This window comes from Neodiprion virginianus, chromosome 7 (assembly GCF_021901495.1).
Source record: "Neodiprion virginianus isolate iyNeoVirg1 chromosome 7, iyNeoVirg1.1, whole genome shotgun sequence".
NCBI lineage: Eukaryota > Metazoa > Arthropoda > Insecta > Hymenoptera > Diprionidae > Neodiprion > Neodiprion virginianus.
Window position 1 is genome coordinate 15404148 of NC_060883.1, and position 15963 is coordinate 15420110.

The 15963-nt window shown below is 34.5% G+C and overlaps 2 protein-coding genes across 3 annotated transcripts; both read right to left on the bottom strand.

Annotated features, from left to right (window-relative positions):
- Positions 1 to 3378: 3378 nt before the first annotated feature.
- Positions 3379 to 10235, bottom strand: LOC124308383 (calcium and integrin-binding family member 3). The gene is made up of 4 exons (XM_046771057.1): positions 8749 to 10235; positions 6954 to 7074; positions 4583 to 4748; positions 3379 to 4362 (listed from the first exon to the last, which is right to left on the bottom strand). Exons 1-4 carry the CDS (start codon positions 8832 to 8834, stop codon positions 4145 to 4147), a joined length of 591 nt encoding a protein of 196 aa, XP_046627013.1. The 5' UTR covers positions 8835 to 10235; the 3' UTR covers positions 3379 to 4144.
- Positions 10236 to 10345: 110 nt separating this feature from the next.
- On the bottom strand, positions 10346 to 15475 carry LOC124308363 (protein misato). 2 transcript variants are annotated; one of them, XM_046771017.1, is made up of 5 exons: positions 14877 to 15475; positions 14567 to 14647; positions 12018 to 12467; positions 10854 to 11658; positions 10346 to 10742 (listed from the first exon to the last, which is right to left on the bottom strand). In XM_046771017.1, exons 1-5 carry the CDS (start codon positions 14952 to 14954, stop codon positions 10534 to 10536), a joined length of 1623 nt encoding a protein of 540 aa, XP_046626973.1. In that variant the 5' UTR covers positions 14955 to 15475; the 3' UTR covers positions 10346 to 10533. The 2 variants fall into 2 exon arrangements, with proteins under 2 accessions (XP_046626973.1, XP_046626974.1); XM_046771018.1 differs by lacking the exon at positions 14877 to 15475 and adding an exon at positions 14189 to 14278 and having other exon boundaries at positions 12018 to 12478; positions 14567 to 14585.
- Between the last annotated feature and the right edge of the window lie 488 nt (positions 15476 to 15963).

Consider the following 15963-nt stretch of genomic DNA (forward strand, 5'->3'; position numbering starts at 1 on the left):
ATCCGCTCTCTGAAACCGGGTAGGAACATTGTTTAAAAATCGATCAAAACTACAATTTTAACGTTTTTCACGTATATCTTGTTTCCTTTCAATTGTACAGAAAAAAACGTTCAATACTTTTTTTTTCATCTATGAAAGGTCTACACAACTGCACGCCGCGAGTTGAAAAATATTGATCACATCAAAAGTTATTGGCAAAAATCCACTAATTTCGTCGTTTTAAATACAAATTAATTAAATAAAATTAATAACAAAGCGATTATTTATTACAATAACGTCTTCGCATCACAAGTTAAACCATTCTTTGCCACTGTCAAACAATTCGTACGGAAGCTGGAATCTATAATAGAAATGGTTCTAGACTTATGGCCTTATAAACAAATTAGCTAAACATCGAGCTGTACAATTCTGAGGGTTATCCGACGTTACGCTGATCTTTGTAATGTTAGGCTGCACGGTAATAATATTGGAATCCGTAATTATTTTTTTTTAAAAATGCAATCTTGCAAAGAAGTGAATTTTTTTCTTATACGCCCTTAGTTGAAAAATGAAACTAACCGTTTATTCGACTGTTTTTGTAACATTTAATTACAGATATGAAAAGAGCATGAAAAAAGCTTTAATTTGAAAAAAAGTTTGTTGAGAATCTTTATTTATTTTTAATCTGATACCGCGCAACGAGGAGAATCGAATTCCCTAACCCAAAATTGTAAAATTTATAAGGCAAAGCCGTCATGAGCACATTAATTAAATGTACATATTTAGTTATGATTTTCTATCAAGACATCAACAATTTTTTTTAATTAAAAGTAAGTTTAATGTATTTTCTGAACAAACAGAAAAGATTATCTTTCGATGTTTCCAGTTATATTCACGCTTACGATCAAAAAAATTACAATAATTGTCGTATCATGCGTTGATTGTATATAAATACACAATTACTACAAAAAAAACAACCGTTATTTAAGAAATTTATTTCTTATTATTGCATATTTGCCTTAGAATAAAAATACCTAATTGTTTAAGAAAGAACGTAGCAGCCACTTTCTTTGTCGGCTAACGAAGTCGAAAGAAGGACGCAGGTACACGATTTTGAATAGGATCGAGGGTCGGGCCTCAGGCCCAAAGGAACAGATGCCGAGGCAGTCGTGGCTTGGCTCTCAAGCAGTTTGCTTCGCCGTAGCTGAACACTACAAATGAATTTGTGACTGAAAATTTTCGCGTTAGAATCAGATTTAAAAAAAAAATGACCATTTATCGCAAACAGTTCCCGAGAAAAGTGCGACTCAAGTCGCGCCGTTGAATTGAACGCCCGTATCGCAATATTTTCCGCGTCCAGTTAGCTACCCCCACCCTGCCCGAGCGCTCCGCTGACTTTACAAAATTTTTTTCGCTCACTTACCTTTTTCCCGAACATTTGATATTTCGTACAATGAAAGTACGCCGTATTCCAATTTTGATCATATTTTTTGCGCTACTCGTTTAAATTATCGAACAACAGGCCGATAAGTTTGACAGCCTGTAAGCTCCTTTGATTTCCAACGAATCTCAACAAACTTTTTTTCAAATCAAAGCTTTCTTCATGCTCTTTGCATATCTGTGATTAAATGTTACAAAAACAGTCGAATAAACTATGAGTTTAATTTTTCAGGGAGATTTTTAGGAAAAAGTGAAAAAAAACAAACGAAAAATCAATTGCGCCAGTTCTTACGCATAAGCTACGTGACTGAAATTTTGAGATGTTATTTTTTAGGTCCCAAACAGGCATTTCATCGGGTGGCGTTAAAAAGAATACAAATTTTTTTTTTTTTTGATAGACTGACGTATACTTAAATATTTATTGGGATACCCTGGTGAAAATAATATCTACGCCAAACTACAATAAAGTGCAGAGTGTTAAACATTATAGAAAATAGTTTTTTTTTTGTATGTTTTACTTATAAACAACTATGAAATATTACAGATGACAAAATGAAGTCATAAAAATTTAAATAACACTCCATGAATTCTCGCAAATCTATAGCTTCGAATAAAAAGTGAGAATTTTTGCAAGTATCACGAAATCTACAGCTTCAAAATGAAAAGATTGTTTTCCATAGAATTTCGCAGAAAAATATGAATTTCTGTAAATGATTGTCGATAAGATTACGAATATGCACAAGAAAATATGACATACTATTTTTGAACCACCGCTAGATGTCGTATATCTCTCACACGGAAAACATGTTGCAGACAACTTATAAGTACCTAGCAGAATTTGGCTCTACATTCGTGTACTAGTCTGTTCTTTTGAGTATAATCTGGACGGATTTAGAGAATCTGTCGTATATTTTTCAACTCAGACTTATAAGAAACCAATATTTGTGATTTCTCTAAATTAGGAATTCACAAAATTCTACAACACATCGCGAAATTGCAAACCATTCTACAATTGTCACTAAAAGCCACGACCATCTATGTAGAAGTCGGATGTTCCACGGAAAAGTACGATAATCTGCAATAAAATTCTCTGCCAAAATTATGCACGTGTCCGAATTTCTCTATTCAATCGTAAAATGAAATTTGCAGTTAGGCGTAGAAATTATTCCCACTAAGGAAATTACACAGTATACAGAATTATGAAAAACTACCATAATCTACAAAAAAAAAAAAAAAACTGCGTTATTCTACGAAAACATTTTTAAAAATTCTACGTAAATTTAAATAAAATTTTTGTACGATTTTTACTTAGAATATCGCAGCAACTATAAGTTATACCAGGGATTCTAGATTTGAGCACCAAGCTTGCGCTCGTCTGCTCTACGTGGACTTGTATTAATTGTCCATATTGGAAAATGTCCTCATAACGTCAGAGCCTGATTATCAGCGACAATTTACCACCACATCATAACCTGAGTTTTTGATTTCAATGGAGACAAATCGTAAATTTTGGCGTTTCAAATTACTCATGTCACATAAATTAATGAAACGTGATCAATAATATACCTGTTCTACCATCCACGCGCGAAAAAACACGGTCAACTATCAGCTGTCAGCCTGGTTGCATTAGTTTGATTTTTTTCCACCAGATGACGCATTGTAAAGTAACAAACCCAATAGTGAGGTTTATCGCACTTCTCACCCACTCTCACTTTATACGCACTGTTACGGATTGTAAACACTCTGCGGTCGCGCATGATGGAACACATCCTTTCATTACGAGTGTTACAAGAAGATTCATTTCTTACTCGTATTAACACGAGCAAACTTTACTAACGGCCTTTGCGTTAATAATAATAGTATTTCTGTTTTTTACAGATTGATCTGTATATCTTTAATTAGAGTTTTATATATATTTCGATTTGTTTCTCTTTTAGTTTTCAATTTTTTTCTGATTTTATGAATTATGAAATATTATGTGGGAAACTTGAACATTTTGAAAATTCACAGCTCGTTAACAACTTCGACTCCCAGCTGGAAATTTTCAGCGTTGTTTGGGGATAGAATGAAGTATTTTCCCTGAAAATTTCAAGCGATTTCGAGTTGATAGAAAAAAGTTACAGCTATCTGAAAGAAGCAATTTTTCAGAAATCAGTTGGTTTTGCGAGGCCGTATATAAAAAGGAACGTGGTAATTAATAATAATTCTTGTAGGTAGTGATAAAGTATACCTAGACGAAAAATTTGTGCCGTCGATTGGCTGTCTACTTGGAAAATTCTTGACGTGGCAGCGTTTCAAAGTTATGCGAAATTTTGCTAAAATAGCAGTTCATGAAAAGGGTCCTAATTAAACTGGATTTTGCTTTGGAGTAAAAAACTATTTTTTTCCTCAAAATACAAGGTCAGAGAAGGGGAATGCCGTTTGATTCGAGTCTTTAAGCCCCATAGAGCTCTCGTGAAAAAATCGTGAAAATAACTAAAGAATTGAATTATTAAAAACTTCCAAAATTTCTATAGCCACCAGATTTTCTTATATTAAGCTCAAATTTGGGGAATCGTCTTCTTTTATAACCTACTCTCTTGAAGAAAATCAGAAGCCGAATCGCTGACCCAAGCCCGCAGGCTGCGGTCGAAAAGTATTGGACGTACCCATGTATATATATTTTTTTCATACTTGATTCCGTTCTAAATTTTCTATTATTCTGTTTAGGAATTTCTTATCTATATTAAATTCGTATGTGAAACGTCGCCAGAAAATCTGGGGCCCTTGTGATGACGTGCTCGAACTCTAAATAGGATAGAGAACCGTCTCCATCGATGTCACTTTCCTCCAATACCTTGCGACAGATTGTGGCTACTTCCTCAGCACTGAGAGCTCCTCTGACTAATTGTCGACAAGTGCGTTCTAAGTCACCGAGTCCCAGCACTCCGTCTTCGTCAAAATCTGTAATTACGTGTACGCCTAACAGTGTAGTATAATGAAGGGATTACTATTTTATTTTACCGTAGTTTTGAACAAATAGTCAGTTTCCTCAGTATAATCGAATTGGCAACATGACTCAATGACTAAAATGTATTTAATTTGAAAACAACAATTCTTAAAATCAATGTGAATTATTTATTAGTTTGGTAATATTTTGAACAAAAAACTTTTTGCCACTTACCATAAATTTTAAACGCATAGAACACTTTCAAATCGCGCGACGCGTGTTCTGAAAATACGGACATCATTTCCAAGAATTCCTCAAAGCATATACCTTCGTCCAAACTCCAGCCGGGATCTCGACACTTGGTGAAAACTTCGGCAATCCGTTCCATAAACGGATTTTCCTGAAGTATTTAAAAAAAAAAAAAAATACAACTAAATAGTGTGGTGGATACTATTATGTAAAGAAGCAGTAAGTATGATAAAAAATGACATTTGTGGAAATATTTGCTGTCTGGTATTTGCTTTCCACGTTTTAAGCAAGTGTCATAATACACAGTTTATTAATATTATATAGAGAGGTAACTATATTTGAGCCCTTTTTCTCGTTTTCAATTGTTTTTGCTGATTTGTGTTGGTGTATTTCTTAATCGCATAGCAGATAGCTATACTAAGAAGCGTCATAAAAACCTATCCTGAGTTTGAAATGAAGTTGAATCCATAACATTTTGCCACTACAAAATAAGAAAAATTAATCAGCCAATAAAAAAACATGTCCTTTGCATTTCCCGTGTAGCTGGACGCAATAGTTGGAAAAACTAAGTCATGCTGGAAGAAAAGTATTCATTTGGTTGGAACGCACACTCAGGTTACACAATCTCTTCGACATTCTTTTCCGAGACATCCACTGATACGAAAAATCTGACAACGTTACACAATCTATGTCAATTTTTCAGCATTAACCGCGAATTTTTTGACACTCCTCAACCCGATGGATAAGCAGTTGATGACTTGAAGAGAAAAAAAATTTCACATTCAGTCAAATAAATAAGTAAATAAAACCCCTGTGATCAATTTTATCTCTCACACCTAATGAAGCCACCTATAAATTTGAAGCACCCTTCCTGACTATTTTTTTGAGATTTTCCCACGCGCGATATGCAACCTTTACAACAAGAACAAACAATACAATAAACTAAAGAGTTGAACCATACCGATATAATTTTTCGTAACAATGACAGTAAAACCGCAATGGTAATACTGTTATAAAATTTATAGAAATATCGACAAAGCCAGCAACAATAAAAATAAAAATCATAACAATAGTGATAAGAACGATAGTAGTTATGAAAGTAATAAATAAATAGTAGTTTTCGTACCAAAGCGGTGAAATTCAACAGTTGTACGGCCGTTGTGCGAACATTATTTTTTGCAACACATGTATCAAGAGTCCCTCTTTCGGTGCCTGTAATGCGTGTGAGAAATGGCTCTTTTTGCAATGGTATGAACTGCGCATGCGTAGATAGACTATAGTCTCTTTTATATCCACTAGTTACTTTGTCAGCGCTATTTTGATACTCTAGTGACTTTCCGCATGCTTTTTTGACACTCTTATGTATTTACTTTTTTTGCACGCTTGTCAGGCATGAGGGGGATTTTTTCTACACTCTTCACAAAAATAGTATGTGACACTCGCGCAAAGAAGCGGATTCTTGATGAAAGTTGTGAAGTCGGTAGCACTCGGCTTTGGCTTGTGCAGCCAACTTCGTAGTCTTCGTAAGATATCCGCTTTCTTGCACTGGTATATTAAAGTACTATTTCGATATAGAAGCCGTAAAGTACACCGTTACGGTCACGTTTTCCGGTCGTAAAGTTGAATTTAAGCTCAGTTGAACACGTGTTCGTAAAGTTGAACTTTAGGGCCGGATATTGATATATAGTGATATTCATTTAAGTAACTATGTAGTGCGAAATATGTATAAATAGAAACATTCGTATAAAAGAAATTTACGTAACGGTTTTCACTAAGAAAAATATAATACAACTAGCAGCCCATCCCGGCTTCGCACGGGCATATAATAATATTAAGTAATAATATAAATGTTATTTTTCTAGAAACTCACTGTAAACATTGTGTATTTTCTTTTATTATATTATTATATGCCCGTGCGAAGCCGGGATGGGTTGCTAGTTATGCTGTTAAAATGTAGCTTATATGACACGTTCGTAGATTTACCATAGCAGCGCCATCTATTGATTACTTACTCAACCCAGTCGAAAGGTATCGACATCTGTTAGAATCATTCGGAGTTAACAGATAATTGTGACTGTCAAATAATAACAGACAAATAATTAGCAATATATTATAATTGCGACTATAATTTGAGATTTAAACTATCCTATCTCTCAAGTTGGATCGAACTGCACATGGTGTGCGTATTTTATTATAATCGGTTAAGTGGTTTAGGAGTCCATTGAGGACAAACATCGTGACACGAGATTTATATATATTAAGATATGTTACAATGATGCCAAAATATGAGCCTTAAATGAAAAACAATGTGAGAATGGGTTTCTAAAATTTGACGATATCAATTAGTCTATCTCACCCTCAGCTCCGGGAGACGCGTAACGCACGATAAGGGCAGACGTAAATTTGCTGCGTCTTGGGCTGACATCACTCGTGGTACAGTTCCTGGGTCACCCATATCACGAAACCTTTTATGAATTCTAAAAACGGACAGAAATATCACTACAGCTACACGGAGGGGAAGGAATTCGTCAACTAACAAAAGAGATTTTGTTGGAGTCCATTCGCCTCGATCCAGTATCCCTTATTTGTTCTAAATACGATGACTTCAATTCAACAATTTCTATTCAATTAGTCTGACAAAATTTTTTGGTCAAGCGAATTCCTTGATTCAACAAAAACAATTCTTATCGCGATCGAATGAAATATTTATTCGGGCGAACCTTTTCGTGTATTTCCGAAATTAAGTCAACTAAATATCATATCATTTGAAGTTTATGTATTGTTCCTCCAAGTCACACGTTCGATGACAGAAAGCATTAGGTACTTCAAATAAAATGAGTACATGAATCTAACCAACAAAAAATTTACTTCGATTGAATGCCATACTTCGTTGATACAACCGGAGCTAAGTTTGACGTAACTGGTTGAATAGGATGCACTAACTTGTTTACGAGGTAAAAGAAACACACCGTGCTTTGAAACAAATTAAGAATATATTCATCGTAGGCATCGGTCTATTAGTACGATAATCGATCGCTAGGGGGTCAACTTTCTCGCTACAGAAGTAGCTTCAGAGATAGTTATGAAACCGGGTAGTCGAGTAGGACGTCAGATTCGGATAATCTAGTACGAAATTATAATTGAACCTATTACAAACAAAGAAAGTGTAACATCAAGGTTCGAATCCTCAACATTGTGATATTGGCTACGATTAAACAAAGAATATTGACCCGTGTTCAATTAAGACTTCTACGGTATACATCAATAAGTTTACGGGGTTTATCCATTAAATATGAGGCAACGAAATTATGATCAATGTGATTCGAAAAATACGATTTTATGCGCTTGAATATCGAAGATATTCAGTCAATGCAAAAGATTTATGTAAGAATAAATTACGTTACCTGTTTCAACCGTTCAGATTTTGACTCAACAAAACATGAATCAAAACAAGCACAAGGAGTTTTGCTATAACAAATTCATATTTTTCGAACAAAACGGACAAGGTACGGTTCAATCAAATGTTTGGTCATTCCAATCACACATTTTCTTGACACAAAATTCACATTATTACAAGGATCTGGCGCCGTTTTATCTTGAATAAATTGATAGTCAGATTGATCATTCAATCCTTTCCCTCCGTGTTGTATGCTTTACGATATAATATACGCTAAGCATTCCAGATGAATTCAACCCGCCACTGCAGACGAATACTTCCCTAACTTACGAACGTCTTTTTACTTAATCACAGATTACCGGAAAGTATATAATTCTAAAATAGAAATTAATAAATAGGATGTTTTGAATTTGAACCTTCCATTTTTCTTAGTATCGATAGAAACTTCTTTTTAACTGGCACTGTCATAGCCGAAAAATTTAACATCTCAAATAAATAAAATGATTCAATACAAATAGAATTACGAAAAGAAACTTTTTTTAAAAACGTATAGCCGTCGAAAAGAAGGAAAACATTTTTAAGTATTCTAGCTCGTACAAGAAAACTCGATTTTTTTCAAATATGCTGCTAATATCTATTATCACAATCATTACCAAAATTTTACACGCAACTTTATTTGGTAAAGAGCACAGAGTTTATATTTGAAATGATAATGTTAAAGCACATGAGAATGTTTACTATCAAATTGACAAACCTCAATATTTCTTTACGAGTAAAAAAAGTACAATCTTGATAATCCTCGAGTTGTTCTTCGGTAAAAGTAGCTACTTTATTCCCCATGCTTAACGAAACCCAACACTGCAGCGGACTAGATAGTTGACTAAGTGTGTAGCTATTTTAAATTATACTTGTAGTAAAACTTATTTAAATGATATTATTTCACTCAAAATTATTTGAGGAATAACGTCAATTCGATAAATGAATCTAACAATAAGAACCGCAACGGTCTGTGACTGTGTCAAATTCCGAATACCGTCTGATTGTGATTCTGAAGGTGAGCCGAACGGCGCTCCCATTTTTGGCGGATGCTCTGCCTCACCCTTTAAGCTAATGATAACATCGATATTTAACCACACCCACACCCTTACTTTTTTTCTCGTCACATATTATTCTTCAGTTACACGCGATCCTTGCCTGAATCAACGCAGGAATATTTATTACGGCTTGATTTAATATTATTTGTTTTCTATGATGAATTATGCCAATGCACAAAAATTAACGGTATCAGATGCAATATTTTGGATAATAATTACTCAAGCTTCAGCTGCTTATAATGTCCCTATTTCTAGGTTTTCATAATACTAGAATTCACAGCGGTCTACTTGCGCAACAAAAGTAAGAAAAGTGACTATGATTATTAGTAAAGTGACTGATTAGTGACAAAAAGTGTTTAAAAAATTAGATATTTCTGCAAGATGAGACACTTAATTTTGAGGTATAGAATCTTAGGTTTAATGTCGGTTCAGCTCTAGGCGTGTATAATGTGTTATTAATGAGATTATTAGAATAGCCAAAATTTCTAATTAAAAAAAATCATCAATTCCTCAATTATATCGGTACAGCTATATCCAGGTCATTAAATTACAATAAAATAAAGCATACAAGCACAAAAGCTTGTAAAAATTGGAAGGTCAGGTTTCAGATGTGCTGAAAAATTAATTCATATTATGAGACGAGATGGGCTGAAAAACTTGTTAAGAAATTATAGATTTATTTTTCGATAAGTGCATTCATATAACAAGTTCGGGAGCAAATCTAAAACACGAAATTCCAATCATCCAAAACATGCTTAAAAAAAAAAATTGCGCATCTTTGGCACAGAGATCGGCTTCAATCGAAACTGTGGACCTGGGCTTTGCGAAAGTTCAATATTTTGGACGGTTTAGTAAATTGTCATTCTAGAGGGTTTTCCGAAAAATTAATCAATATTATCACAAAATAGTTGGAACAGGTGACTCTTTGTTGGAAAGGTGACAAAAAAGCGAGTTTCAACAAAAACTGACTTGAAGAGACAAAATTTACGCACTATGCGTCCTGTAACATCATCACTGTTCTGTGAAACTATTTCAAAAAACTACTTGATTATAATCATAAACAGTTGTAAAGAATAATCTGATGTTGTACAACTACAGGCAGAACGTTAAAAGTTTGCCTAGAATTCATCAATTATTGGAGATCTACACTTAGCCTAAAACAATTCTCATCACCTACACAACCTCCGACCAGACCATTATTAAAAGAAAAAAAGACGTATGAAATGGTTAAACAAGGTAATAATGGAAGCGTTTTTATAAAACGTACTTTTTTATTGTCGGTAAGCGTCTAGCAACGAGTAAAAAAAGTAATGTAAGTTGAAAATATAATTATTTAATAAATACGAACGACGGTTTATTGAACATTTAGGTGGAATTAATGACCTCGAAATTTCAATTTTTTGGTAACTTCGAACCAGTTGATTAATAAAAATACAGAGTACAACTCATTCGTAATGATCTTCGTAGGCTTCTTTGTAAGTAAGCAGTTGGTCAAGACATTCGATAAGTTCATCTTGTTCAAGTCCCGAATCTTTGAAACCCCGAAGTTTGCTTATACTTTTTATGCGACTCGCTTGAGAGTGAAGGGAATCGAACATATGTGAAAGACCGGGTCCGCTGTGCAGCCCAGCCAATACCGGAACGGATTTAACTTCTGCAAACAAATAGAATTTTTACTTATTTGACATTATATTTTTTTCTTTTCTTAATATCAAAATGCAAAATAGAAATTAATCAAAATTGCAAAAAAAACTGAATCACTTGCCTTCTCCAACTGGCCAAGGTGAGAGGTCCCCATTCTGATGAATATTGTTGTTAAAAATATTAGGATACGGTTCTTTGATGGTCAAAGGTGCTTTGAGATTGGTCAAATGAGTAGCAGTAGCGTGACATGAACAAGCTAGATAAAGTGTCATCATTTCGTGTACGCTTGAACAACTGTAAGCAGCTTTCCTCTGCTGCAGTTTTGCTTCATGTGGCGGTCTCTTTAGCCGTTCATGGTGTATCCCTCTGAGTACAAGACTCTGCATACTCTTATCCATTGATATGTCACAACTAGGAGTTAAACTAGTCCACAGAGGACCTTCATGATCATCTAAAACGTCGATTAGATCTTGACCAGCGGTCATGGGAAATGGCAGACTTAAACTGGTAGCTGCTGCTCTTCTACCAAGTTTGTTCAGATCCGCACACAGGTCTGATAGTGCTGAAGTAGAGAATTCTTTCTGCCGGTATCTCAGACTGATTGTATCTAATGCAGTTGCAAGTAGCGAGCTGGTGTGATAATCCAATTCTGAATTGTACGTTAGATGATTAAATTGACGACAAGCACCCGCCTGAGGCCAACCATTTTGTCCAACACAAAGTGGGCTGAATAAAGAGCAATGTTCTCCTATACTTTGGTAGCACAAAGCTGTGTTCAATACTTTGAACAAGTCATTAAGCGACTTGTTAAAATTCTTTCCATCGATAACAGGAAATGCTAATATACTTTTCCCATATTCATCCTGTAAGTGCTGGATGCAGGATGAACCAAGGCCAGAGAAACCGTTTGTAGAATCTAGAATAACCTGTACGAAATAAAAGATCGAATGAATCATGCAATAAATAGAGATTCTAATTCCATATCACAATTACATATAGTATCAATTATGTAGCTATCAGAAAACAAAGTTGAAATATCGAAGATGTCAGATGTTTAATTGTCACGGTAGTATCAAAATCGGAAAAAAACAAATTAATAATTGATTGAAAACGTTTAATATGATAACAGAACCTGTGAATACGTCAGGATTATTTGCTACAGGTTCGTATCAAGTCATTATCTTCAAGGTTTTACTTTCTCCTAGTTTTATACTTTTCCCTCTGATTTTCATAGAAATGAAGTTTTGTTACAGTATGTACTGGCTAATATTTTGGAAATAATTACCTGAAAGCCCTGCATGAAATCGCATTCTTCGGCATAGGCTCTTATTTTGTTTGAAAATTCCTCTTGGAACTGTTCAGTCTTCCACAGATGATGACCATAGTGAAACACGTTGAAAGGCTGATCCAAGGACTGGTGTTCGTACTCGCGAACAATGTTCACAGTCCTTGGATGGAAACGTGGGACCAGATAATCAGCCCACACTGTAACATCATCTTCGAAGTTAACGACTGCATCTTCTCCTTCTGCAGGACCTTTCTCCAAATTCTGAATGAATGGGGCTTTATTCACTACTGGCTCAGTTGTAACTTGAATATTTTCGGAATCCCACAAGTCACTGTGCAGAGGTAAAGATTTTTCTACTGCATTGTATAAATTTCCTTGTTCAGTCAAATGACCGACACTACCTTTTAGATCAACTAGCAGAAGCCTCGGTGTAAACGTCGTCTCTTTCTGTAACAAAACTACACACGGTTGTAATTATTCATTAAACAATAGAATGGAAAACTTGATGAAGTAGAATTGTGAATATTCGCATAATTGAATTGTTAAACTGTTAAGATTGGTTGAATCGGAAGTTAGGAAAAGAGAAAAAAAAACCATTCAAAAAGTCTCCAGCAGTTTCATTTGTGCCTATGGAATAAAAATTATTCCGAACAACTTCGAATCACACAACTACAAGGGAAGATATGAACAGTGAAGAAAAGTTTTTAAAATTACAAAATACAAAATGTTTAAACTCTGGTGTTTTTCATCCATTTCTAGTACTTTTGGGCTTATTTTATTTTGTTGACCATACCTATGGGGATCTGCAGAGACTGCCTAAGAAGATTACACCAGAAGTTGTTTCCGAAATGGATGAAAATAAATTTGTATAGTTGTGAAAACGTATAACCAAAGTTCATCAACAATTACCTCTTTGCATCAAAATTATACTATAATAATGAGATTTATTGAGTGGTTTTCAGATAATTTGTGCGGACCTGGTTAGCGAGCAAAGTGAGCCTCAACCATTGGAATCGTATAAAAAGTGGTAGATTTAAAGAATTTTGATTGTTCTAATTATAAAACCTTTCTTCAGATTGTTGATATCTAGCTTGTACAGCATAATCGGATCTTCGCGAAAAAAGAAAATTGCATTTACTTCTGGCAACATAAATTTTCTTTTCTGTTCGTAAGAACTGATTGCAGCAATTTGTAAAAAACATGTTGCACATTATAGTACCGTTTTCTTTTCTGTTCCAGATGAGTCGTGTATCCGAAATCGTGTTCACTGCTAAGTAGTGCACCGCAAAAATTGCTCCAACTTATTTTTGATGATTATACAATTTTTAGAGCTAAATGGATGTTTTAAAATGATAATAAAGTTGATGAATTCACGATTCGAATAAATAAATAATTAAGTCTCCATTTTTATTTATCGGTTCAAAAAAATATTTCAAAACGTGTTATTTTGTTCTCATGAGTGGCACACCGTATTAAGACGTCTTTACCGAATCATTAGAATGTCACTGATTTTTACTATTATTAATACATTATTGATGTGGAAATGCTACAGTCAACATAATTCTGCATGCAATACCAAAAAAATGTTTAAAAACGTTTCTGTTTCATGAAAGAATAATGCCAGGTAATTTGTTCCAGTAATAAGTAGTAATTCAATTACACGAATTTCTTGGCATTGTTGTTGTATAAAACAAACTTATTTTGAAAATTTATACAGTATTGCATGTACATAATAGTGCAATGGGTATGATAATATTGAAAACAAGTGACATTTAACATGGTCAGTAAAAACTGACATCCTCTTAACATTACAAATTTTAACCTCAGGACTTTAAAGTGGGAAAATTAATGTATGTATGTACTTTAATCAACCCATATATGCTCTTTGATTATATTGATTTGCACACAACAAGTGTAATTACATTTGTAAATTGTATTTAACTTGAAAAAAGTCTGTGATATCATTCAAGAATTGTAATTTGTAATTAAAAAAGATTTCAATACTAAGTATAATTTATACAGTTATTTTATACAGCTAATTATCGGAATGACGATTTGGTTTATCCGGTCACAATTTGGAATAACGTAAACTCTCCATCACATATTCAGATTGCATGTTATTTTTCTGACACATCAAAATAATAAAAAAAATAGCACTTTTTACTTACTACGTAACATAAAATCAAAAATTGCAGCTATCGCCAAGCTTTGAATTAAGTAAATATTGCCATACCAAGATCGTCACAAGGCAAGTTGTCCTGTAATTATTACCAAAAAAACGTATTACAAGCTACGACAGTTGGCAGGGATTCTGTTTAACCAATTCAGTACCTAGTTAGTTTACCTGTTGAGGTTTTAAACTGTTTATCGGGCAGTTTTTAAGCACCGTTTGTCAAGAACCAATTCAACTCTTTTGCAAAAAACTTTATGCACAAAATATCCTCAAGTCGAGAACTTTTTTTTCCAAATTAATTGTAAAAGTTGGTTAGATATGAATCGTATGAGACAAACAAATATCAATACAGTGCAGTAATTCAATGACTTACCCTTGGCGTTTCACCTTCTCTATATAAAACATCATGATTTATTTCCGAAGGTTGTTTGGGCTCGTAGGAAAAAGACGATTCCTGTGGAAAGTATAAAAAAAAAAAAACGGTTGATCATTACAGTTTTAAATGACGATAAAACATTTTTCTCAATAGTGTTTCTTTGTTTTTGAATATTGTTCAAGGCATAGGTGAATAAAAATCAATTGTGTAGTTGGTACATTGCTAGTTTTGTTAGATGAAAACAAAATTCAAAAGTATCATAACATCAAAAAACTGTTAAAAAAACAGTAAGATATTAAAAACTAACCTGTATGTTCCACCAATGGGTTCCAATGAAATTCGAGTAATGTCCGAATTGGAGAGTCAATACTTCTCTAGTCGGCATATCTGCTATGGTGTGTTACACCTTACTAAATCTAAAGTGTAATAATAATCCAACGTTGTGATTCGAAATTGTATGCTTTTCATGAAAGCACATGCAAAATGCCGGTACTGACAAATCAGATACGACCAATTTTCGTACAAGGTCGGACCTTCGGCCAATTGACGTTACGCGCTGATCTCTACTGAGATCAGTGACGTCACGTAAGTCAGTAAACCTACAGCGTAGGCGCATGCATTCGTACAAATACAACATAACCTCAATTCCACGTTACTAAATGCATATACGATCACGCATCGGGTTGACTCGCATCATTACACGATTTCAATAAAATGGTCAAATGTTAGGTCGAGGGCTGTAAGAATCATGGTGGGACCTGCAGAGGTAAAAGCACGGTCTTACATACAGATCGTGCGCACTGGCTCGAACAGGGAGCTGCAGGGAGCACTCGTTCCGTGCATGCGTCGCCCGGCATCGGGGCAAACCTTCTGAGTGGAACACGCCGTAAAACGTATAAAGGCAGACTGGATTGGACTGGATCATAATTTCTCCTAAATCAGAAATAATGTGACGTTACTTGACCGACTGCGCGACTGTCAGTTTTTTCAAGCAAGTGATAAAGAAGCCAATTGAACAAACGCAACAGTAATTTTTTGTCCGTAAATAAATGTCACAAATGTTAGGCACGAGCATACAAGGGCAAAAAAAATTGACAATTCTACTGAAAAGGTAAAAATTAATAAGTAGCAAGTCAAGTTGTCCCAATCTCCTGAAATATACCTAGCAGTTAACCTCTAAAAACTGAAACAATGTGTATCCATACTTCGATATCAGACATGCTGTGGATTACTTCTATGAAATTTAAAATTTTGGGAATCTCCTCGATCTTTCGGCTCCAGCAAGTCATCATCACTGCTAGACGAAGATGAAATTAGATCTAATAAAACAGTTGCTGTCACAGCATCTACTTAGACTCTTTCACGATCGGCAGCCATAATTGCACTACTTTGAC

Coding starts and splice junctions, on each gene's coding strand:
- LOC124308383 (XM_046771057.1), bottom strand. CDS start 8,834: ATGGGGAATAAAGTAGCTACTTTTACCGAAGAACAACTCGAGGATTAT. Junction 4,749..6,953: donor CGCGTCTCCCGGAGCTGAGG/GTGAGATAGACT, acceptor TAAATACTTCAG/GAAAATCCGTTTATGGAACG. Junction 4,363..4,582: donor CTATGCGTTTAAAATTTATG/GTAAGTGGCAAA, acceptor ACGTAATTACAG/ATTTTGACGAAGACGGAGTG.
- LOC124308363 (XM_046771017.1), bottom strand. CDS start 14,954: ATGCCGACTAGAGAAGTATTGACTCTCCAATTCGGACATTACTCGAAT. Junction 14,648..14,876: donor CCCATTGGTGGAACATACAG/GTTAGTTTTTAA, acceptor TACTTTCCACAG/GAATCGTCTTTTTCCTACGA. Junction 10,743..10,853: donor ACCTTGGCCAGTTGGAGAAG/GCAAGTGATTCA, acceptor ATTTGTTTGCAG/AAGTTAAATCCGTTCCGGTA.